A 24534-nucleotide genomic window follows, 5' to 3' on the forward strand; every position below is an offset into this window, starting at 1 on the left:
TCATTAAGACTCCCCCGCGTCAGGAATCTGGCTCATAGACCATTTAAATCTGTTCCTAGAGCGCAAAGCAAGTGCAACGTCATTAAGACTCCCCCGCGTCAGGAATCTGGCTCATAGACCATTTAAATCTGTTCTTAGAGCGCAAAGCAAGTGCAACGTCATTAAGACTCCCCCGCGTCAGGAATCTGGCTCATAGACCATTTAAATCTGTTCCTAGAGCGCAAAGCAAGTGCAACGCCATTAAGACTCCCCCGCGTCAGGAATCTGGCTCATAGACCATTTAAATCTGTTCCTAGAGGGTTTCCGGTTGAACCAACGCAGATACTATGAAATAAAGATGAATCGGACTATAGCGTAAGGCTCTACAAAATGTCGACTTTAAAACTTTAAACATAGGGATACCACAAGGGGCAGTGAGTTCACCCATCCTTTTCACACTCTATACTAATGATTGCAGGAGCAGAGAAGAAAAGTATTATATAATCAAATATTCAGATGATACAATCATTCTTAGTTTATTAAAAACGGGTGACAGTCTCCTAACGTATTTTAATGAAATCAGCTCCTTTCGGGACTGGTGTGAGAGAAATCATCTTAAACTTAATACAGCTCTTTCGACCCAAAGAAAGTGGGATCCCATAACCCTGTAGTTATAGGAGACATAAAGATTGAGCAAGTAGCGTCCTATAAGTACCTAGGAATACATATTAACAATCAACTAAAATGGAATGTGCAGGTAGAGTGTCTCTGTGCCAAGCTGGGCCAGAGACTACTCTTCTTACGCAGGTTGAGACTGTTTGGTGTAAGTACCAACATTATGATACTCTTCTACAATGCTGTATTGGAAGGTTTAATCAGATATGGTATGGCTGCCTGGTTTGGCCCACTCACAGTACAGCTTAAGGGCCCGTCCACACGGAGACGCTTTTTAGGTTAAACGCAGAGGTTTTGCTTCGTCTTGGCCGAGCGTCCAAACGAATCCTGTAAACGCACTGCCCGAAACCGCACCTTTCTGCAACCTGGTCCCAGAGTGGAGAAATCTGAAACCGTAGCCCGTTTGAATTCGTTTAGACAGCGAAACCGCACATCCTGCTTGCGATGATGTCATTGCCACACCTCAGCTGCCCTGGACTTGCACTTGTAGTATTGCCTAACAATACTAGTTTTCATACATGACATTACCTACGATTACACTCCGTAAGATAAATATCACAACTGGTGCTGCGCAGCGCCGATAGCTTATGACTTGGTGGACTGAACACTGTTTTTCCCGGTGTTTTTTTATGCATTCTAGCTACTGTCAGTGACGCGAGAGAACTTAAGTTATTAGGAAAGTGCGGTGTAAGTTTAGGCTACATTAATTTGTGCGTAGTGCCAGTGTCATTCATTTATTTTACATGTCTTACAACATATATACATGCATTCACAGTCGAGTGAAATCAGATATAAGCATACAAAGACGCTTAGAACTCACGTTAAGCCGATGGTAGCACACGCGAATGCGCGATTTGATGCAGGCAAAAGTATTGACTGTTAACGAAGGTTTTATAGCAATAGTATAAATGTGGCGACAGAATAGCCTAGAACTTGGGTAAGCCTGCGTTTAGTAGCCTAATTGCAGTGATAGCCAAAACTAATGTGAATCACGGACTATCCTACAACCAAAGAAAGTAAAGGTGATTAGTAGGCCTACCTGCATTAGCCAAATAATGGACGGGACTGCACCCTTCACAAACCGTAAAATAAAGTTTATTAGTTTTACAGGTGACTACAGTTGACAGTTCACCATCAGTCCACACAAACAATTCTGGTTTCCTTGCACTAGCCATTTGGTCGTAGCCTATTCTGTCTGTTTGTAAAGCGCAAGTTTTGGTCAATTTCTGTAAAGAAACAGTGCCACCTATAGGCCTGGGCTATGAAGTAACGTGTTGAGTCGTGTTGAGATGGATCCGTTTGGACGCAAATATTCTTGATGCGGTTTCAGGGAAGACGGAGGAAAAAAAGATCGGTTTCGTACGTGTGGACAGGGCCTAAATCTAAGGTGGAGAGATTAGTAAAAACAGCGATGAAGGTAATGAACAGAAGGGATTACCCATCCCTTCAATCCATTTTTGAAAAGGTGATGGTAAACCAGGCACATAAAATTCTCGATGACCCAACTCATATTCTCCATACCGAATACGAGCTACTGCCATCAGGAAAGCGGTTTAGGGCCATTAGCTATAGGAGTTTAAGTCCTTCCTCCCTACGTCGGTGGCTCTACTCAATAAAAACAAGAAAAGGAAGGAAACATACATTTTAAAAATCTATTTTTCCTTTTTTTTAATTTAAGGGCTTTTTTCTCCCTGTATCAGAGCCATGTCCTGCTTGTATGTGATTGTTGTCCTGCATGTATGTGATTGCTGTTTACAGAGAAGGCACTTTACAGCCCAAGACAAATTTCTCCTTGAGGGACAATAAAGTATATTTTCTATTATCTTATGCTTTCTGTGCCACTGGAAATGCCGTAGGAACGCCCATGCTTGGTTATGCTGCTGAAAGGGTCTATATAAATGTCTGCCCACATCCTGAGCGCAGAGCGCTCCAGTGCCCTGTGGACACCCAAGAGCCATGGTATTGGACAGGACTGTGACAGCTAAGAGCCATGGGATTGGACAGGATTGACAGCCAAGAGCCATGGGATTGGACAGGACTGGTTCCTAGGGGCAGGAGCTCCTCATCATTGGCACAATGGGACCGTAAGATAACACTGCACAATCACAAACTACCGTACTTCTGCTGCCATTATGCACTAAGAAAGCATTAAGAGTCACTAAAACACAAGTGTGATCAGATTCCATTATGCACTAAGAAAGCATTAAGAGTCACTAAAACACAAGTGTGATCAGATTCCATTATGCACTAAGAAAGCATTAAGAGTCACTAAAACACAAGTGTGATCAGATTCTATGGCCCCAGCAAGGAGAGGCACGGGCAACGCAGGTTACGTTACAACACTAAAAACATAAAACATGAACATGTCAATGCCTGCCAGATTGCCAGAGTGTCCTGGATCATATGGCAGCAGCAACATAAACTACAAAATACAGGACAAAGATATGAAATTCTCATGGTGTTGCTTTAGGTGATACATGGTGCAACTATTTGAGCAATATTGCAGGGCCACCACATAACGAGTTCCATGTGTTCCGATTGGATAATTAAAGTTCTCAAGACACTTGAGGTTGGTATGAGAGGGAGTGTATTGTGTGCGTGAGCAACTTACACATTACTCATCTTGTTCTGGATCATCTTCCTGAATCTCAATATTTGGAACAAGTCTGGGCAAATTACTAAGTCAGCACCAGTCAGAGGCTGCATCGTCAACCCATCAGCAACCCATACAAAACCTTATAAACTACACACCTATAAAGTATTGTGATACAAAATGCAAAGCCATTTTCTTCAAGCCAATAAAATACAAATGACAGCATACTATTTTGTATTTTAAATCCATGCATCATAAATGCTGCCCATCCCTGTATGGCAATGCTGGAATGGAAACACAGGAAGCACAGAGTAAGCTTATTTTTGGCTAGCCCTTCCCAGATCCAGCGTGTTTGAGCAGAGCATGCATGTGTATCTGCATCTGCATGAGTCACCCCCCTCACCCTCCCTCCCTCCCTCCCTCCATCCCTCCCCCCTCCTCCCTCCCTCGCTTCTGGCCCACTCGACGTCCCTCTGGCAGGACGACAGCACATCAGGGTGGGGCCGCGGCTGGGACTCAGAGGGCTCCACCAGAGCTGCTGAAGGAAGACTTTATACGGGCACTCATCTGATTGGGCAATGCTGCAAGAGCTTTCTGAAGGCCCAATGCATTGTTTGTTTATGTGATTGCTTGTTTTTTTATGTGTGTGTGTGTCTGTGTGTGTGTGTGTGTTTGTCTGTCTGTTTTCTTTAACAATAGCTTCCTGATGAGCATAAGCTGTTCTGCTGAAGCTTTATAAAGCTGCTTTCTGAGGTTGCCCAAGACTGTTCGCTTTCTAGGGGCGGCTAATGCTGGTAGCTTCCTGAGAGGCCCCTGTTCTTGGTGATATGTATAAGTATAAGTATATATACTCTTTTGATCCTGTGAGGGAAATTTGGTCTCTGCATTTATCCCAATCCGTGAATTAGTGAAACACACTCAGCACACAGTGAACACACAGTGAGGTGAAGCACACACTAATCCCGGCTCAGTGAGCTGCCTGCAACAACAGCAGCGCTCGGGGAGAAGTGAGGGGTTAGGTGCCTTGCTCAAGGGCACTTCAGACGTGCCTACTGATCGGGGTTCAAACCGGCAACCCTCCGGTTACAAGTCCGAAGCGCTAACCAGTAGGCCACGACTGCACCCCTGATGACCAGACTAGACCAGCAGGAAAGTGCAAAGCAAGCGCAAAGTCATCAAGACTCACCCGCGTCAGCAAACTGGCTCATATAGACCATTTCAACCTGAAACGTTCAAAACCAACGCAGATGAAGGGCCAACGCTTCTCGTTCTGAGCAACTACTACATTTCTGAAGGGGGCCATGATAATGAGGTAAAACTGTATACTCTCTGAGTCGGCCAACACTGTATGCTTACTAACTGGGCTCCAGCTATAAGCTTTCTGACTCAGACGGCCGGCATGTTCCGGGCGGGCAGGCGTCGGCTTCATGTCCTCAGAGACGGACGGCCTGGCCGGCTGGTGAGCCGCACAACAACAAGAGAGAGGGCATAGAGGGCCTGACAGAGGAGAGGAGACGAGACGAGAGGAGAGGAGAGGAGAGGAGAGGAGAGGATGACTGGCGGCACTGTTCACTCACGCCCCCAGCCAGCCCGCCAGAGGAAAAGATGGGAGGATAGAAGGAGGAAAAGAGCAGAAGAAAAGCCCAAATCAGCGCAGTCTTTGTGTGTCATGTACAAAGCCCATCTTTAAGCAGCTCGCGTGAGACCTTTTGCACAAAGCCGCTGACATTTTAACAAGACAGCGAAGGGAACGGCAGCAGCAGTAGCAGCACAATAACAAAGACAACATGGAAATGTGGAACATTCCAGATCTTTGCCAACGAGCCCTTCGGATTCCGGTTTAGGCCATTTGGCACTCCGGTCATCCGTGAAAATAAAGGCTAAAATAAAAATAAACAAACGCCTATGCTTGTGCGGTGTGTGAAGTGTTGCTGAGGTCTCGCGGGAGGCTGCCACTGGGGAAGGAGTGAGTGGGGGGCAAATCTTCAGCGGTAGAATATCAGTTACATAAATACCAAACATCCCCTTCAACACACACACGCAAGAACACACACACAGTTTTTAGTAAAAAAAAGAAAAGAAGAAAAAGCTGAGTAGAAGACACACCCCGTCCTGCACCACTCATATCCTGTGAAATGTTGCTGGATCACACACACACACACACACACACCTTATTTTCTGATCAATGTGTCAATAGAGGTACTACCTAAACACACAGTTCAGGTACTGTTACTTAGTCTTAGTACTGTTGATGAGTCAACAAAAAAACACACCTTAATATGAATGATCAAACGGTCAGACACATACATACCCCCCCCCCCCCCACACACACACACACACACAAACTTTGGGTGTGTGAGTGTTGATATTCCGAGAGGGCATTTGATTCAGCCAAGGTGACTTCCTGTCTTTTATGGTGTTGGTGTGAGGACCCGCCTGGACTGTATTGTGTAAAGTCCTGATTAATGACTGACTCATGCTGGGCTGGTGTGTGTGTGGGTGTGTGTGTGTGTGTGTGTGTGTGTGTGTATGTGTGTGTGTGTGTGTGGGTGTGGGTGTGGGTGGGTCAAGCCAAGCCAGGCCAAGCCACTCAGCACACCTGAGAAATCGACAGGCCAAATCGACAGATCCACAGCCAAAGAAAATAATCATGCTATTTTACACTGATGACGGACTACATAACGATCCCTGATAAGCTCTGTGGAGACAGACATTGCACCTGGGGGTGAGGGTGTAGGGGTGGTGAGGGTGTAGGGGTGGTGAGGGTGTGGGGGGGGGGGGGGGTGTGGGGGGGGGGTTCTGAAGCGTTGACAAGCTGTTGACAGACACCAAGACTGCCAGCTATAGAGGTGATGTTGAAACGGCCTCTCAAAGTCTTTACAAGTCGACAAATAGAGGCTGCCTACACATATCTCTCAAGCACCAGCTGTAAAGTGACCAGGCATTAGGCTACTGTAGTGTGTGTGTGTGTGTGTGTGTGTGTGTGTGTAAGACAGAAAAAACAGCCACTCACCTACAAGTTCATTCGGGTCCCTTTTCTCCACCTCTGAGATTTCCTGTTAGAAAGAGAAAGCGAGGAAAGGGAAGGAGAGAGAGAGAGAGAGAGAGAGAGAGAGAGAGAGAGAGAGAGAGAGAGAGAGAGAGAGAGAGAGAGAGAGAGAGAGAGAACGAGGAAAAAGTGAGACAGATGCGAGAGGGAGAGAGGGCAAAAGAGGGCGGGGGGGTAGAGAATTGGTCAGTTAGAGCATGTGTTCATATGGTCAGTTAGAGCATGTGTTCATATGGTCACTAATCTATATGAACACATGGGGGGTAGAGAATTGGTCAGTTAGAGCATGTGTTCATATGGTCACTAATCTATATGAACACATGGGGGGTAGAGAATTGGTCAGTTAGAGCATGTGTTCATATGGTCACTAATCTATATGAACACATGGGGGGGGGGGGGGTAGAGAATTGGTCAGTTAGAGCATGTGTTCATATGGTCACTAATCTATATGAACACATGGGGGGGGGGGGGGGGGGTAGAGAATTGGTCAGTTAGAGCATGTGTTCATATGGTCACTAATCTATATGAACACATGGGGGGTAGAGAATTGGTCAGTTAGAGCATGTGTTCATATGGTCACTAATCTATATGAACACATGGGGGGTAGAGAATTGGTCAGTTAGAGCATGTGTTCATATGGTCACTAATCTATATGAACACATGGGGGGGGGGGGGGGTAGAGAATTGGTCAGTTAGAGCATGTGTTCATATGGTCACTAATCTATATGAACACATGGGGGGTAGAGAATTGGTCAGTTAGAGCATGTGTTCATATGGTCACTAATCTATATGAACACATGGGGGGTAGAGAATTGGTCAGTTAGAGCATGTGTTCATATGGTCACTAATCTATATGAACACATGGGGGGGGGGGGGGGGGGTAGAGAATTGGTCAGTTAGAGCATGTGTTCATATGGTCACTAATCTATATGAACACATGGGGGGGGGGGGGGGGGTAGAGAATTGGTCAGTTAGAGCATGTGTTCATATGGTCACTAATCTATATGAACACATGGGGGGTAGAGAATTGGTCAGTTAGAGCATGTGTTCATATGGTCACTAATCTATATGAACACATGGGGGGTAGAGAATTGGTCAGTTAGAGCATGTGTTCATATGGTCACTAATCTATATGGGGGGGTAGAGAATTGGTCAGTTAGAGCATGTGTTCATATGGTCACTAATCTATATGGGGGGGTAGAGAATTGGTCAGTTAGAGCATGTGTTCATATGGTCACTAATCTATATGAACACATGGGGGGGGGGGGGGGGGGTAGAGAATTGGTCAGTTAGAGCATGTGTTCATATGGTCACTAATCTATATGAACACATGGGGGGTAGAGAATTGGTCAGTTAGAGCATGTGTTTATATGGTCACTAATCTAAGGTTCAGGAAGCCCCCTCATGCTGCCCATTCATACGTACGTTTAATGTTTGGGACGCCCTCATCTCATGAGTGTGAAACCTGCCCTAATGTTTGGGATGCCCTCATCTCATGAGTGTGAAACCTGCCCTAATATTTGGGATGCCCTTGACTAATGTTCATGCATCCTGGGTACTCGTCATCTAATGTTTGGGGTGTTCTGTTCACACACACTCTAGTCAGATCTAACAAACTCTTTAATCAGGTCGGAATCCTGTCCCATCTGCTCACAATGTCCAAGCCACAATTAATGTTCCAACAAGGGTTTGATCCCAGTGGATTTCAGTCATCAGATTTAAATTTTTTTATGATGTCTTGTAGTCGAACGTACAGTGTGAGGAAAGCAAGTGTGTCCCGACTGAACTGAGTAATGCAATTTCCATATCGCAGCTATAAATAAACTCAGTGTCTGCCCGGCTTTAGATGTTTAGGGTGGACGCTCTCGGCTGATGCTTGAAGCGCCCCACGCCTGATGTTTAGGGTGCCGGCCCCTCTCCCCCACCTGGTGTTGGGGTGCCTGCCCTGTGTCTGTGCCCTGTGAACTACTTCCTCTGGTCCACAGTTTTGTCCCCAGGCTGCGGCCGCCAGATGTTCTGCCTGCTGATGGCCGTAAGAGGCTGAAAGGATGCAATAAACAGTGGGAGTGTAACGTCTAGTGTATCGACATGCACCGCTTTATGGTGTTTGCTTCTGCTTTACACCCAGTGCACCTGTGTCAGTCACAGTCACACACACACACACACACAGCAATGCCATCAAATGCCTCCAGAGACATCCAAAAGGAAAACACTGGTCTGAGGTCTTTGGAACCGGCTGTGTGAGAGTGAGGCACTAAGGTGGTTCTCTGGATGCCCGATTTTAATCGGTTCTCTGTGGAACACGCACCTTGTGTTTATTTGAGCATACAACAAGCAGAAAAAAAAAACACACGAGACGCCTGGCGCTAACAGTTAAACATAGTTTAACTTTTGTGGTTGTGTTTTGTTCAACAATGGGTTGTTGCTTAGTTACCTGTCTATGCTTTGCCAGGAAGCTAACTATCTAGCTAACACGTAGGCAACCATTTTCCATCTGGTATCACCAGGAAGCTAACTATCTAGCTAACACTTAGGCAACCATTTTCCATCTGCTGTTTTTTTAACACTCACTAACATTAGCAAAAGAAAATTCGTGTTTCGGAGACAAAAGAGTCTCTCGGTGTAAAGTACACGCCACCAGAGAGGCCAAATCCTGGCTTGGCTGCACTGACTGACCAAAGCGCTGGGTGTACAAGCCCAAACGTGAACAAGTACAACAACGATTAAAGACTGTGCACGCTTAATCTGGGCACTACAGGGATTAGGGAACAATTAAAGACCCGGCACGCTTAATCTGGGCACAACTGGGATTAGGGAAAGTGATGGTACTGATCCTTTGCTAATGTCATGCCTGTGCATGTGTCCTTTACCTAGTCATTTACAACGATGGAATAATTTCCAATTAAATGATAATATGCATTTAATAAGCTCAGAGGTGATAGTGTGTAAAATGAGTGTTGCGCTTCCAGACAAAAGGCTTCCTGGCCGTTTCCTGTCCAAGCGCAAGGCTTGTGTGCAGATAAGGGCAGTCTGAGAAGCTTCGTTATGCGACTGCCTGGCCTTGCCAACACCAGGCACCGCGCAGGTTCAGCAGAAAGAAACAGTGCCTCTATTCACTGGCATCACACACACACACACACACACTGCCCCCTCAGGTTACCTAGCAACAGCAAGGGCACATCCAAAGAATTGTTCTCAGGAGAAAGGAAAGGAGCCAAAACAAAGTATTGAAGTATTGTGTGTGAGAGGGAGAAAGTGAGTGTGACTGCCTGTGTGTGTGTGTGTGAGAGGGAGAAAGTGAGTGTGACTGCCTGTGTGTGTGTGTGTGTGTGTGAGAGGGAGAAAGTGTGTGTGACTGCCTGTGTGTGTGTGTGTGTGCGTGCGCGCGTGTGTGTGTGTGTGAATGTCTGGTTGAATGCTACTGAATTCAGGCATGTGGCCATAATTCTATGCACTTGTATAAGAATGAGTATGTGAATTTCTACATTTTATTTTACAGGTGTGAATGTTTTTCTGCGATCGTGATGGTGATCTTCACACAAACAGAATTCCAACTTGCCAACTCAGCATGTGGCAGAACCCTTTGAGTGTGTGTGTTTCCTCAGGGGCACTGCCCAGATTTCACACACAGACTGCTCCCAGGACAGTCAATCACTGTGTATTGTGTTGCGTGTTCACCACAGGACTGATTTAGAGAGCCTGGGACAGAACCCTGACACAACCACACACACACAACCACACACACAATCTTGAATTTCCCCTGGGGATTAATAAAGTATCTATCTATCTACACACACAACCACACACAAACACACACACACTTGGATGCATACACACACTAGGGCTGCAAAAACTAATCGACTTAATCAACTATAAAAACTGTAGCCAACTAATTCAAGGATCTTGGGTCTAATCTAATCAAGGATCTAATTTAACAATTAGTCAGTTACGTCATTAACCAGATTTTTGCACAGATTAACTAGCTCATTAGACATAGAAAAGGGTTCTCTTGGGAATAGGCTATGAAGTAACTAGAGTTTCTGATGTCATTTGTTTTGCAGCAAAATGACAGAAGGTTAACATAAGCATCATCCAAAATATTTAAATCTCTTCAGCTGCACTGCAAAGAGGCAGAGTTGACCAGGGCATGTGCTCATCTGCTATTGGGTTGTTAAGTCCGATGTCACGGGCCCAACAGCTTTTTGGTCAAAAAAAAATGTTTACTAGCGCAGCCAGCCATTTTTTGCAACTTATAAACCTGGTCACCATCACCTCCGTTTTATTGAGAGTAAAACAAAACCGCTTAACTTTAACAGCAATTACTGTAGCTGTGCAGCCAGATGATACAATCAAGGGTTGCGTGCAGGCTTCCGCAAAAAATAGGGTTTTATTAGGTTGAGGCAACAAGGGAGTAGTAGGATGGCAATGTTCTTAAAGGCTGCACTGAATAGCAGAAACATAGTTTATTTTACTGTCTATGGAGAAAACCGAGCGGCTTTGAAAGCCGTTGGACCCGGAAAAAGATTTATTAGCCTATTATTGCATAATCACTAAATAACCGAATACAGCTATTTAAGAGGAAACATGTCAGCTTTGCAAAAGGAGACTTGGCTAACTTCAGTTCCCAAATCAAATTAAGTACAATTTACATTACAGCACAATAGTGAAGTTTGCAATGAGCTGCGATTGACTACATGACGTGCTAAAAGACATTTCTTCACTTCCTACTGATCATTAATGCCCACAGCAATGCTATGTCCATTACGTAGACAATTACGAAAGCAGACAGAACAGAACTTTGTCGATAAATGCCAATCTTGTGATACTGAGCCATAGGCTATTCCTCACTTGAACACAAACGTGTGCAATGCAATGCAATTTTGGTCGAAGACTGCTTTGTTCAAGACTGGGCCTGTTCCCCAGACTTGGATTAAGCCTGGTTATCATCAACCTGGAGATCTCCACCCAGAAAGAGCCTTTAGACTAGCACAAGGGCTCAATCTATGTTCGGAAATCAGCCCTGTGTGTTGAACATGTCACTTTAATGTATCAATTATGATATGTATTAATGCACTGAATAGAATGGTTTATGATTCATTTAGTCACACAAATGAAGGGTTTCATTTTGAAACTATCCAGCTAGTCATCAACAGGATTTCTAAATATTTTGTTGCAAGTTGCAGCACCCCCCCCCCCCCCCCCCCCCCACACACACACACACTTCTCAGAATGTTTTGGACAAATCGGCTTCCTCTAATGCAGCCTGTCCTGGTTCTCCTCCCTCTTGAGTGGTTCATTCAGTACCCCCCCACTGTGCCCTCAGCCAGCACAGTCATCATTTACACCATCACTTCTCTCCACTGCAACACTCTCCTCCAGCCAGTCCTCATTTGCCCCAGTGCTCTCCTCCAGCCAGTCCTCATTTGCCCCAGTGCTCTCCTCCAGCCAGTCCTCATTTGCCCCAGTGCTCTCCTCCAGCCAGTCCTCATTTGCCCCAGTGTCCCTGTGCTGAAATACACCCCATTCCTTCTTCATTTGTTATACCCAACATAAGGAATGCAGAGACGCTCTCCACCCAGCACTGCGAGTGAAGTTACTCTATTTTTCCTCTGCGTTTAAGTCATCTGGGGGTGGCGTACACAAATATGCTTATGGGATTTGGCAGATACACACAAACACGCCACACGCAGAGTCTGATAAAAAAATAAACTAAGAGAATAAAGTAGCTTTTCCTTCGATTAACTAGGAACTGGATGGATGAGACCCAATCGTCAAGTAGACACCACACATTTTTGTGTGTGTTTGTGTGTGTGTGTAAAAGGTTCAAAAAACATTTAAACTTCTCTGCACTAGTGAACACTGAGGAGTGTCATCACATCCATCCATCACCAGCTCTCCATTCACCACTGCATCCTACCACACACACGGCGCTGACAACACTTAGGACACAGGTACATGCAGTCCTAACACACGTACTAGAGTACAGACACACTCACAGTACTGACACACACACAACGCTGAAAACACTTAGGACACATACATGCAGTCCTAAAACATGTACTAAAGGACCCAGAGTACTGACACACTCACAGTACTGACACACTCACAGTACTGACACACACACAGCGCTGAAAACACTTAGGACACATGTACATGCAGTCCTAAAACACGTACTAGAGTACTGACACACTCACAGTACTGACACACTCACAGTACTGAAAACACTTAGGACACATGTACATGCAGTCCTAAAACACATACTAAAGGACGCAGAGTACTGACACACTCAGAGTACTGACCCACTCACAGTTCTGACAACACTTAGGACACATGTACGTGCAGTCCTAAAACACGTACTAAAGGACGCAGAGTACTGACACACTCATGCTCAACCTCCAGCTGCCTGCGGCACACCTATGGAAAGCTGAGCACCAGAGATATATTGGGCAGGGAAATCCCTGAGGTCCCTGTGTGGGTGAGACCACACAAAAGGCTAAGCATTAATGAATGCACATCCGCACATTAAGGAAGCTGTACTGCCGTCACTGCGACTTATGATCCTCCCCCAGAGGAGGATTAGTGTGTTTTACTGTCACTGTTGCTACAGGCTATAAACATTAGTCTCTCTGATTGGACATACCACCCACCCACCCACCCACACACACACACACACACACACACACACACACACACACACACACACACACACACACACACACACACACACACACACACACACACACACACACACACACACACACACACACACACACACACACACACACACACACACACACACACACACACACACACACACACACACACACACACACACACACACACACACACACACACACACCACCATGGAGCGATGGATAATTTGATGATTGGATGCTAAGGATGAAAAGATGCACACACAAAAAGCATTCCATTCATAGAACTGCTTTTACCCTCTAGACTTACCCCTCGACCCTGAAGGGCACTAGCTTGAACACTAATATTGGACCAACCAAGGCCATCTAATACACTAAGACACCCCCGACTTCTATCTACTGTCTATCTTGTTTCCACCCAGCCATTAACATGGACAGGGTTAATCTTTACTTCTTGCAGGCAATAAACAATGAAGGATAATACTACAATGCGGTTTATGCCAAACATCCTTGTCCCCTTAGACATTAGAAATACGGTATGTCCCTACAGCCTCGTCCCCATAGACATTAGAAATACGGTCTGTCCCTACAGCCTCGTCCCCTTAGACGCTAGGATTACGGTCTGTCCCTACAGCCTCGTCCCTTTAGACGCTAGGATTATGGTCTGTCCCTCCAGCTTAGTCCCCTTAGACGCTAGGCTTAGTCCCCTTAGACGCTAGGATTACGGTCTGTCCCTCCAGCTTAGTCCCCTTAGACGCTAGGCTTAGTCCCCTTAGACGCTAGGATTGCGGTCTGTCCCATGTCTGTCCCTCCAGCCGAGTCCCCTTCAGCAGCTCACACTGTCCTCCCCCTGCCCTCTGTAATAACAGGTCTGTGTTTTCACAGAGTCTGGGCCACACATAACCTGACTCTCGCCAGATGAATTTCGTTCCGCCTAGCTCCACTCATCCATCTGGGACCAATCCATTGGAGTGTTGCTTCAGAAGGCTGGGCCTAATCAAAAAATGCTTGCATAAGATTGGATAAGCCACTTGTCCGTCATCTATTGACGTGCTACTTCAACCACTCAGATCGAAGCAAACCCGTGACGCTGAGAACAGTCTCACAGTCGCTTCTACGCTACATCACATCTATGAAACTCCCGCCCTGCGTCCTGATTGGCTCTACCATACAATCTCGTGCTGAAATCACTCTCAACGGAACCAATCCCAGGTGGATGTGAGTGGAGCTAGGCGGAACGAAATTCATCTGGCGAGAGTCAGGTTAGGCCACACACACACACACACACACAAAGAGCTCCAGCTTTAAGTCTCCCATACAAGGGTGGGGCACTTCCACATATACCACAGGACAGGTATTTAAGGCATTTAACTGCCGTGCTACACAGGAGCAGTATTACACCCAACCGTACTGACGCACATCTGACCGTAATCCTCATTAACCAACTGAAGATGGGTATAAGATTAGTAACTCTTTAACTCATTGAGTGCCAAAAACGTAATATTACGTTTTTCCTTCCCATTCGTTGAGTGCCAAAAATGTAATATTACGTCTTTAGCTTTTTTTTTAAATTACGAAACTAGACACTCTAACACACCTTATGTGATTTTGGGAACTCTGTGATGAATGGAAATGAAATATATGACGATTGAAAACTCATGAAATCGCAATCTGGACATTTTATCATAACTCGGTTGCCGCTTTGGGTCGAATCAGTGACGCATGCACGTCATCTCAAAACCAGGCCATTTTCGTGGGTCTATCACTAGGTGGCAGTCTCGCCAGGTCTCGCTGATTACTTCCCGGAAAGTTTACAGGCAACACTTAATATTTCATGAAAGACGTTATATCTCCATTTCTAGAAAAAAAACAGCGATTTTGATGAAAATATGAAGATATGAAGACCTCCATTAATGTCTCCATCAACTTTTTATATTTATATGTTACATTAACTTAGTCAAGCCAGTCAAACGCCTGTAGGTCTTGAGGCAACGCCTTGATAGCTAGTTGAGCTAGTTGATTGTCTAACCATTTTACGGTCATATTTGATCCTAGTGTTTACTAACGCCATTCTTGACAGTGCCCATTACTTTGGCTGCCCATTACTTTGCCTTGCTGTTTTTGCCACAGTGGTATCAACGTCTCTTGAGGTACATGGTGGCATTATAAGAGCTGACATCGTTACTCTTGCTGGTTAGCATGCTATCTTTAGCAGATATCTGGGCGGTGCAGACGATACGTGATTTTGACAAAAACAAAATTCTTCACATTCTGTTGTTTGCAGTTAGTTTTTGAATGTTTCAAAATAAAATTTTACATATAATACCTTTATATGAAAGACAAAATGTGTAATGTCCTATTGTGAATAATACAACCACGTTCATTAAATCATGGTACATTACGTGACATTCAACTATTAATTAATTAACAATTAATTAAGGCCCATTTTTATTAATGAGGGTATACATGTTGCTCTGACAGTATATAATCAACAACATAAATGGAATATCAGTCTGTCAAGCAGATGAGGTATGTCAAGCTGAATGTCTTACATACACAACCCAAATGTGTTTACAAAGGTTTTATGAAAAACAAAGACAAGTAGTTGCAACAAAATACTATTAAATTATGAACATATCACATTTATGGGCAGGAGGTAGGGAGTAAAGTCATGGGATATAAGTGTTTGCAAAATACCAGACAGATATTAATGTGCTTGTGAGCATCTAACACCTACTTACTGAGTTCACTTTTACTGCATCAGACAATTTATGGCTGTACTACTGGCTGCTAAAAAATATGTCTGCAATGTTAATGTTTAACACCTCATATTCTCAAGTTTGAGTAAATAGACTTGAATCCATGTGAATAACTATGATGTTGTCACCTATTCAGTTAAGTATGAAGTTACAGAAGCATTTTGTTTATTTGATTGACGCCTATTCAGTAAAGCATAAAGTTACAGAAGCATTTTGTTTGTTTGATTTTAACCTATTTAGTTAAGCATGAGGTTACAAAAGCATTTCATTTGTTTGACACCTATTCAGTTAAGTATGAAGTTACAAAAGCATTTCATTTGTTTGACACCTATTCAGTTAAGTATGAAGTTGGATTCCTGAGCTCATCTGCTAGGCTGTGGGTGTGTGTTTTTAGATCATTACTGTTCACTGTGTCTGTGAGCCACAGACATGCAAGGGCGTGTTCACACACACCAGAGGAACACGCGTCGAGCACAACAGGCTTGAGACAGTTTGTCCCCGTTCTACACACTGTACCATTTTCTTTTATGTGAAGTGTCTCAATAAATGATTGTGTGCTTAAGAGGGAATCTTTGAGGAGCTGTTGAACCACAAGTCCCAGAACTGAAGAGACAGGGCAACAGCTTTTATGCCTCCCCACCCACAACCACTCTCCCTTTTTCCTTTCTGTTCTTATTCCCTCCATCATTTAGATGCCTCTCCTCCAAATTGTGTACTCCGCTACACCTCCATCTCTCTTCATCCCTCTCTTCCCTCCCCCTCTGACATGCCACAAAAAGCACTACTCCTCCAGAGCTCTGCCCTCCGTTCTCTCTCTCTCTCTCTCTCTCTCTCTCTCTCTCTCTAGCCACTGACCTCCTGAGCCACTGACACCATTGCACTCCTCTTTCTCTCCTTCACTAGCCTGAGGAGTGGCTCAGATCACAGGCAGGCCATGGGCAGAGATCAACGCAGGAGGAGGAGGGGGAGGGGGAGGAGGAGGAGGTTGAGAGTTCAGAGGGGAAAAAACAGAAAGAGAAGAATGGGAGAGCAAAGGGCAGCAGAGAGAGAGAGAAAGAGAGAGAGAAAGCATAGAGGAGTGAGTGAAAAGGGAAATGAGAGGAAAAAGTATGAAGGATGTGGAGGGAGGGGGAGAGAGTGAGAGAAGAAATAAGGAGAAGGAGGAGAGCAGAGCGTTGAGAAGAGGAGAAGGAGGAGGAGGAGGAGGAGCAGGAGGTGACAGACAGAAGGAGGAGAGCAGAGCGTTGAGAAGAGGAGAAGGAGGAGGAGGAGGAGGAGAAGGAGGAGGAGGAGGAAGAGGAGAAGGAGGAGGAGGAGGAGAAGGAGGAGGAGGAGCAGGAGGGCGAGGAGGAGGAGGAGCAGGAGGAGGAGGAGGAGGAGGAGAAGGAGAAGGAGGAGGAGGAGGAGCAGGAGGGCGAGGAGGAGGAGGAGGACGGGGCGGAGCGGAGCAGGAGGTCAGGGCATCCTTAGGTCAGTAAGGGCCTGTACCTGGCTCCGTATGGCAGGAAATGGGCCCCAAGAAACAGGCCAAGCTCTTCCAACTCAAACAGCACTAATCAGCAGCACAGGGCGTGGCACGGGCTACTGGAGAAACACACCACAGTCTCCACCACAGGCCCTCAACTCATCCCAGGGTGAGTGAGAGGGGTTATTAAGGATACACAGACAACATACATGGACAACCAGGCAGATTTGCTCATCGGTGGAGTGGGTTGGTGGGGTGGAAGGAAAAGGGTAGGAAGGTGGACCATTGGTGTGATGAGCCATGTAAACCAACAGTGCCACCTAGTGGAAAAAGATTTAAACATGTAGAAGAGAGTTTTACAAAACATGTAAGAGACACGTTTGGGTCCCGCTTCCAATAATGCTACCATGATAATAACAGACAGGCAGGAATCCATACGATTCTCCCTTTACAGTTCAAAATTCTTGTAGCACCATTAAGCCCTTTGGGAAGCTTAACCCAGGTCTCTCCTAAACACCAGGTAAAACCTCTTTTGGGTGATAGACTATGACCTGCAAGTAGAACACAGACAAAACTAACACTACATTTTATGAGGATACGTGTGTGTGTGTGATGGGGGGGAGGCTTCAAATACCTTACTGTCATCTGCATCGCCCCCTGTGTCCGACTCCTCCTCTTCCTACAAAGACAAGAATGCAGGGGGTTAACTCAGCATCACGGGGGGGGGGGGGGGGGGGATGTGGCCCTGATCTGGCCCAGCTTGGACTGAGATCAGGCCCTGACCCAGGCCGGAGTCAACTGACACATGGGTCATGAGAAAAGCGTCTGTGATGACAAGGTTAACGATCACAAGATCACTGAAAAAAAAAAGACAGAGAGAAAGACAGAGAGAGAGAGAGAGAGAGAGAGAGAGAGAGAGAGAGAGAGAGAGAGAGAGAGAGAGAGAGAGAGAGAGAGAGAGAGAGCAAAGATGGACTTAGAACAGAGCAAAAAAGAGGACAGGTGCTGATGACTCAAATGCCTTCTCGAGACCACACAGGCAGCTGCTAGACTAACTCCAGTCATGAAGCTTTCACAGCCAGACACACAACCAAACCAAGTGCCACAGACGAGTCGACACACACGGAGATACGGAGACAGTGCAGTGAGGAGTGAAGAGGGTATGTGTGTGTGTGTGTGTGTGTGTGTGTGTGTGTAGAGGGGGAGGTAGAGGTGGGGTCATGCCAGAATACAGTTAGTAAGTTGTGATATGACATGGCTTTAAATGACAACACACTACTCATCCTACGTACTGTACAGGTATACAAGGTACAAGACCACTGCAACCTGAGGATACAGTTGTGTAAATGTTCTTAGCTTGGCTGAAGAAATGCCAGTTAAAATGTACCAGCTAGTGCATTATTAAATCTTAAGTGCAGCAGCTGCAGTGTTTTTGCAGAGCACCTGAGACAAATGAACAGAAAAAAACAGTTTAGGCTTTAGATCAGACTGAAAGCATCAGTGAAGCCTCTTATGTGCAGACAAAAGAGCAAGTGGTGGCTTTAGATCAGACTGAAAGCATCAGTGAAGCCTCTTATGTGCAGACAAAAGAGCAAGTGGTGGCTTGGTCTCCGCTAAGCTGGCAACAGGTATGACCTGCCAATCAACAATCAACAAGATTGGATGAGCGCTTGTGTGATTGACATGTAACTCATTCTCTGGTCATATGTGTTACGGCCGGCTCGAGACCATAACATAAAAGAGGAAGGCGGACAAGATGGTTTGGTCAACCAAAATATATTTATTTAAAAGCAATCATTAAATATTAAATTATTTCAGTTCACTAGATGTCTAGGGGAGAATTACAATATATGTAAGTGCGTGGGTGTAATGCAAGCGTCAGTATGGTGTTGCAAAAGAGGAGTGAAAGATAAAGAAAGAGATAAGAAGTGTGTAGGAAAGAAATCTATCAATGTGTCTTCAAATTAGAAATGTGCCTAACCCAGAAGTGACCCAGCAAGAGAGAGACAGAGAGAGAGAAACAACCCTGTATATAGCCCAACCCATTAACCCAGGTGTATACCATTAACCAATTAGTGGAAGCAAGGACACCACTATCAGTGCATTGGCTATGCCAAGCCTGAAGAGGGCACAGGGGGTCGTAACATATGCATAATAAAAAACTCTTCCAAAAAGTAGAGTACCTAAGCCCTTTGAAAACCTGTACGGTGTTCATATTAGATATCCCCAAGACCTTATGCCTTTCCATATGATGTCTGAAACCTGAGTCTGACACCTGAGGATGTCCTAATATGGACACCGTAATAATCTTTTGGAACTGTCATGACAGAACCATTTAGTCACCAGATGACAAACCAGGGCATGCAATGTTTTGGAGGTCTTCCTCAGTCAGAGGTGTTCTACTATAATGTGTGCAGCCCCATCTAGGGTATGTCTCTGTACAGATCAGTTGTGATATCAATGAAGAACAGCTGGCACTTTAATGCCAGAGATCTGACTGGAATAGGACATTAAAGATTAGAACAGGGGTGTGGTGTCCTGCAAGCAGTGAGGAAGGAGATAGGATGCAACCTGCCACATTGTAAAAAATACTCTGGTTCACTATTCTAAAGACGACCTGGAATCTGAAATTTAGAAAGAAATAATATAGTGCCTTGGTTCCCAAAGTGGGGGTCGGGAGCCCCCGGGGGGGCGAGAGATGATTTTCAGAAATAAAACATGTTAATACTAGAACTAGCATATTTTAGTCATAATTGTAACAAAAGATTAAAAAAATAGTAGTTACATTTCAAATAAAAACCTTTCCGGTGGGGGTTTGAGGGGCGGGGCTGAAAAGCTTGGGAACCCGTGATAGTGTCTATAATAACAAGAGCAACTGCAGCCTTGTTTCACATGGCATGTTTTGAAATTCTGGGAAACACCTTCTAATAGCCCTGAGCAAAAGCCCCAAGGAGCTGGTGTCTCACTGCACTTAATTGAGACCGTGAGGAGTGAGTGAGTGAGTGAGCTTCAAATGCCATTAGATGTTACAGCGTCTACATAAGGAGTGAGTGAATGAGCTTTAAATGCCATTAGATGTTACAGCGTCTACATAAGGAGTGAGTGAATGAGCTTTAAATGCCATTAGATGTTACAGCGTCTACATAAGGAGTGAGTGAATGAGCTTTAAATGCCATTAGATGTTACAGCGTCTACATAAGGAGTGAGTGAATGAGCTTTAAATGCCATTAGATGTTACAGCGTCTACACATACTCCCCGCATCAAGACACACGGCATGACAAAAAAAAAAAATTCACACATATACAGCAAAGGCATAACATCCCATTGCAAGTCTGTTAAAAGAATGAAATGCACCATTGGGTGTAGTAGTATGCTGTATTATACATCTCCTGTCATTTCCATTCATTTCCATTCATTAACATTGCTAAAACATGCACATACGCACACACACACACACACACACACACACGCACACACACACACACGTTAAGAGTGTTCTATAACTGACATGCAGGCAAGGTCATGCCTGAGGAGAGACTGATGTATTTCACAGACTGACGGATCAGCAGTTGGTAACAGCCATCGGAGAAAAACCCAACATGAAGTATATGGCCCAAGCTCTCTCAACAACAGTAGCTTACCTTACAAATAATGTATTAAACTGATCTGAACCACTTTATACAACAACACTTCTCTATTTAGATAAATGAAGGGACTTGCGTCTTTGAGGCTTGAACCCATTTGCTTTGAAATAATGTTCTGCTTATGGTAGATGTGCAGAGAAATAGGCTGACACATGTGGACAAAGAGATGTTCTCTTGTTGCGCTTTATGTCAGAGTTAAATGCCCAACATTACTATTCTTACGGACACATCCACCTCACTTACTGCGCTTTAGATTAGGCTACGACTCACCATCCTGCCTGATGCCGGGGACACTGCATTCTTTAGAATGCATGAAGGTGAGAATAGGTGATGTCTTGGGACTGGTATGACAGGAGGCTTTGTCTAGTGCTCAGAGAGCCTACTGAGGTGTCCAGCTGCACAACCACTTGTTTTATACACGGATTTCACACTGTCTGGTTTTTAATTCAATGTAAGAAGGAAAACATCTTAAGTGAATTTACGTGTCTAGTCTGCTTAATGTCCAAGTGAGGCCAGGCCATACTTGCGCACTGACCCGATGAAACTAATACAGTGTGGAAAAAGTCAGAATAGCTCACCGAATTTCTGGAACTGTCCTCGCTCTCTTCGTTTCCTGATCCCACCTCGTCTCCGTCATCGATTCGGCTGACTTCGTTATAGGCTGCAGATACTAATCCGGTCTGGCCCTCATCTGGAAAAACAACATCCTCTATTTTTACAAACGGTGAGCCTAATTTACTTTCAACATGGTCACTGCGCGATTCGCAAAAACTTCGAATGTCGCACTGTCAAAGGGTGAGACGAGGACCTGAAATGGCAACACAAACTAAGAACTCCTTCTACACTACAATAACAACACTAAAAAATAAAATAACAATTTAAGACATCTTTATTCAAAGGACGCATAGACGACCAATAAACTTAATGATTACAAAGAGAGAGAGAAAACGTTTTAGTCAGAATGTAGGTCTACCTCTGCTTGAGATGTTGAAGTTAGGCTATAACGTTTCCCTATTCTAATAGTTAACGTTACCTCCAACAATCCTTTTGGAGGTAAGAACGCTGGCTAATGTAAGATGTCATTACAAGAATCCTTTAAACAAATATCTTTCACATAGGGACATCTAATAAAGTTGGGTGACTAATAACACTAAGCCAAACACATGCAAGTCCTTCAATTTAGACGGTTTGGGTTGGTTGGGCACTGTAACTATCGTTCATTACAATACTGTAGCTAAATTACAAGACAAAGGTAGGTAGTTAACAGGCACTGTTTGGACATCTTCAACAGTTAATACGTGTATGACTGAAATATTGTAGATGTATAGGATGCTATTAATTGGTTTAGTTGTCATTCATTGTACAACATAGCAAAGTGGCAACTTATTTATTTCAAGTAGCATGTTCCTGAAATGCTAAGAAGCTATTCAACATTAGATGCTAGCAGCTTCTGGACAATCCAGAAATCAAATGTATCTCCCGGGAAAAGGCAAGCACCTACTAAAATATCGCCATCACCTTGACATAATATAATATTATTAATACCTCCTTCGTCTCCCTCTGAGTCGGTAGCATAATCCGCCAAAGATGAAATTAGAGCAGTCTTTTTACCGCTCGCCATCTCTGTAACGTTACCCGTCGTCGTCGCACAGTAATGACGATAGATTTGTACTGTGCACATGCGTGCGGTGCTACAACGTAACGCGATTTGATGACGATAGACATCCGAGCTCTTTTCAAGACAACAGTGGAACCGGGCGTTCACGTTTATCTCTGATAAAAACCGAGAAGAATACCGAGGTTTCTTCCACGTATGACTACATATTTAACTAGCGATCGCTAGTCAGCCTACTAGAACTACTCTGCGCTTTTTTGACCGCCTAAACTTCCTTTGGAATCTGTCTATCGTCTAACAAGATCTCTACTCAAGACGGTTTGTTATGGCGTACCAACTGTACAGAAACACCACGCTGGGAAACAGCCTTCAGGAGAGCCTTGATGAACTGATTCAGACACAGCAGATCACTCCTCAACTTGCGCTTCAGGTTCTGCTCCAGTTTGATAAAGCTATCAACACTGCACTGGCCAACCGTGTGCGGAACCGGGTCAACTTCAGAGGTTCCCTCAACACCTACCGCTTTTGTGACAATGTGTGGACATTCGTCTTGAATGATGTGGAATTTCGGGAGGTTACGGACCTGGTGAAAGTCGACAAAGTGAAGATTGTGGCCTGTGATGGAAAGAATACTGGATCTGGAGCAGCAGAGTGATGTTCTGAGAGAGAGAGAGGAAGAACAGGACTGTACATATTAAAGTAAAACTACGAAGGCCAATCAAACCAACACAGCTGTGTCAATGGCGTGTGTGTGTGTGTGACTGGCCTGCAATTGCAGGAAATCCTTGTATTTTTCCCCATTTTACCACTGTCCTCAATAATAGTCTGTATCCTTAATAAACTTTTACGTTTGCCGTTGGTGTATTAGTACTGTATTTTATTTATTTATTTGTTTGAGAATTAGTAGATTGCACTTGGAAACAGACCGTTTGCATTATGCCTACAATCTGCCTGGATAAAAGAAGACAAGTTGAGGTAGGCATTTTTGTAATGGGTCAAAAAATGAACATTTAGGTAATTCATGTGCTTGTCGTTAGCTCCTATTTCCGAGTTCGCAAATTGTAATCACTCGTCGCGCGCGTAGTAGGCTAGGCTATAAACGAGGAAGCAGTTAAATAATGGGCTTGTCAAAAACAGTGTTTCTCGAGTTGATGTTTTCACATAAAAAAGAAATAAAACATAGCAGTCTCGGATGAGGGAGAAGTTGAAGAGGAGAGGATACGCGTCAGGTGAGGCATATGCTTTAGGATAAAATTTGCACAATTAATAGCTTCTGTTTGCACTTTTGTTTCGCTAGACATGGCTTGTGCTGCTACATTAACCACAACAACAATGATATTACATTTAACAAATGTTTTCAAATGCTAAATAAAAACAAGCTTTTTGTTGTCCAAATCATCCTGTAACACATAGGCCTAGCTCAAAAACCTCTCTCAGACATGCTGCAAAACAAAATTATAAACAACCCCAATATTGAGGACTGGATTGGAATAGATGAGCATCCTGACAATGGATGATAAGACACTCTAAAACCATGTGAGACTTACAAGAGCTTAATTCAGCATGTGTAGTAATAAAAACGGCTGGAACCTGGACTTACTACAGGCAGTCAGCATAGAGGTCTGCAGAGAATCCCCTCAGATCAAAAAAGATTATCATCTGTGGCCTGGTCTGTCATTACTTGGCCCACAGAGTTCCTCAAGAGGGCAACATGCTGTCTTCACAGTTTTTCTCAGTCGCTTTGGTGCTTTTCTCACATCACTATTAACATTTGCACAGCAGTTAGTGCAATTCTCAAAACAATTAGTGCAAACTGCAAAACCTAGTGGATGACCTGCAAAAGCACGTCACTTGCTCAAAATGGATAGTCCATTCCTCAAAAGCAGGTATTCATGTCAATGAAACTGTCAGTGTCATCAAAATGAGAAGTCTTGACACCATCGTTTATGAACAAGATAGTCAAATGGCTTTGTCATGTTTTCATTATGACAGTTCTCTCAGTGTTTTCCAATGCAAAAAAAGGTCAGAACTCGGTGACACTACCTGAACATGCTCAAGACAGCACTATACAGTACTTGTACAGCCATTTGAAAACTACAGT

At 44.4% G+C, this 24534-nt stretch overlaps 2 protein-coding genes across 3 annotated transcripts in view; one reads left to right on the forward strand and one right to left on the reverse strand.

Moving 5' to 3' along the window:
• The window catches only part of sap30bp (SAP30 binding protein), a 36922-nt gene extending 14462 nt beyond the window's left edge, over positions 1-22460 (reverse strand). For both annotated transcript variants that reach the window (XM_076266979.1, XM_076266978.1), the window contains exons 1-4: positions 22364-22460; positions 21397-21509; positions 17808-17852; positions 6261-6303 (exon numbers count right to left, since the gene is read on the reverse strand). In XM_076266979.1, the coding sequence (XP_076123094.1) occupies positions 6261-6303; positions 17808-17852; positions 21397-21509; positions 22364-22439 (277 nt within the window). In that variant the 5' untranslated portion in view covers positions 22440-22460. The remainder of the gene's footprint in view (positions 1-6260; positions 6304-17807; positions 17853-21396; positions 21510-22363) is intronic.
• Positions 22461-22531: 71 nt separating this feature from the next.
• Positions 22532-23293, forward strand: gtf2a2 (general transcription factor IIA, 2). The gene has a single exon (XM_076266590.1). It carries the CDS (start codon positions 22759-22761, stop codon positions 23086-23088), a length of 330 nt encoding a protein of 109 aa, XP_076122705.1. The 5' UTR covers positions 22532-22758; the 3' UTR covers positions 23089-23293.
• Positions 23294-24534: the final 1241 nt, after the last annotated feature.

Source organism: Alosa pseudoharengus, unplaced genomic scaffold (assembly GCF_046254945.1).
Source record: "Alosa pseudoharengus isolate Yale_2024_CS ecotype anadromous, Long Island Sound unplaced genomic scaffold, YU_APseudo_1.1 YU_APseudo_1.1_scf_4, whole genome shotgun sequence".
In the NCBI taxonomy this organism is placed as follows: Eukaryota; Metazoa; Chordata; class Actinopteri; order Clupeiformes; family Clupeidae; genus Alosa; species Alosa pseudoharengus.

What these genes read in the sequence shown, in the direction of transcription:
- gtf2a2 (XM_076266590.1), top strand. Translation starts at nt 22,759, where the DNA reads ATGGCGTACCAACTGTACAGAAACACCACGCTGGGAAACAGCCTTCAG.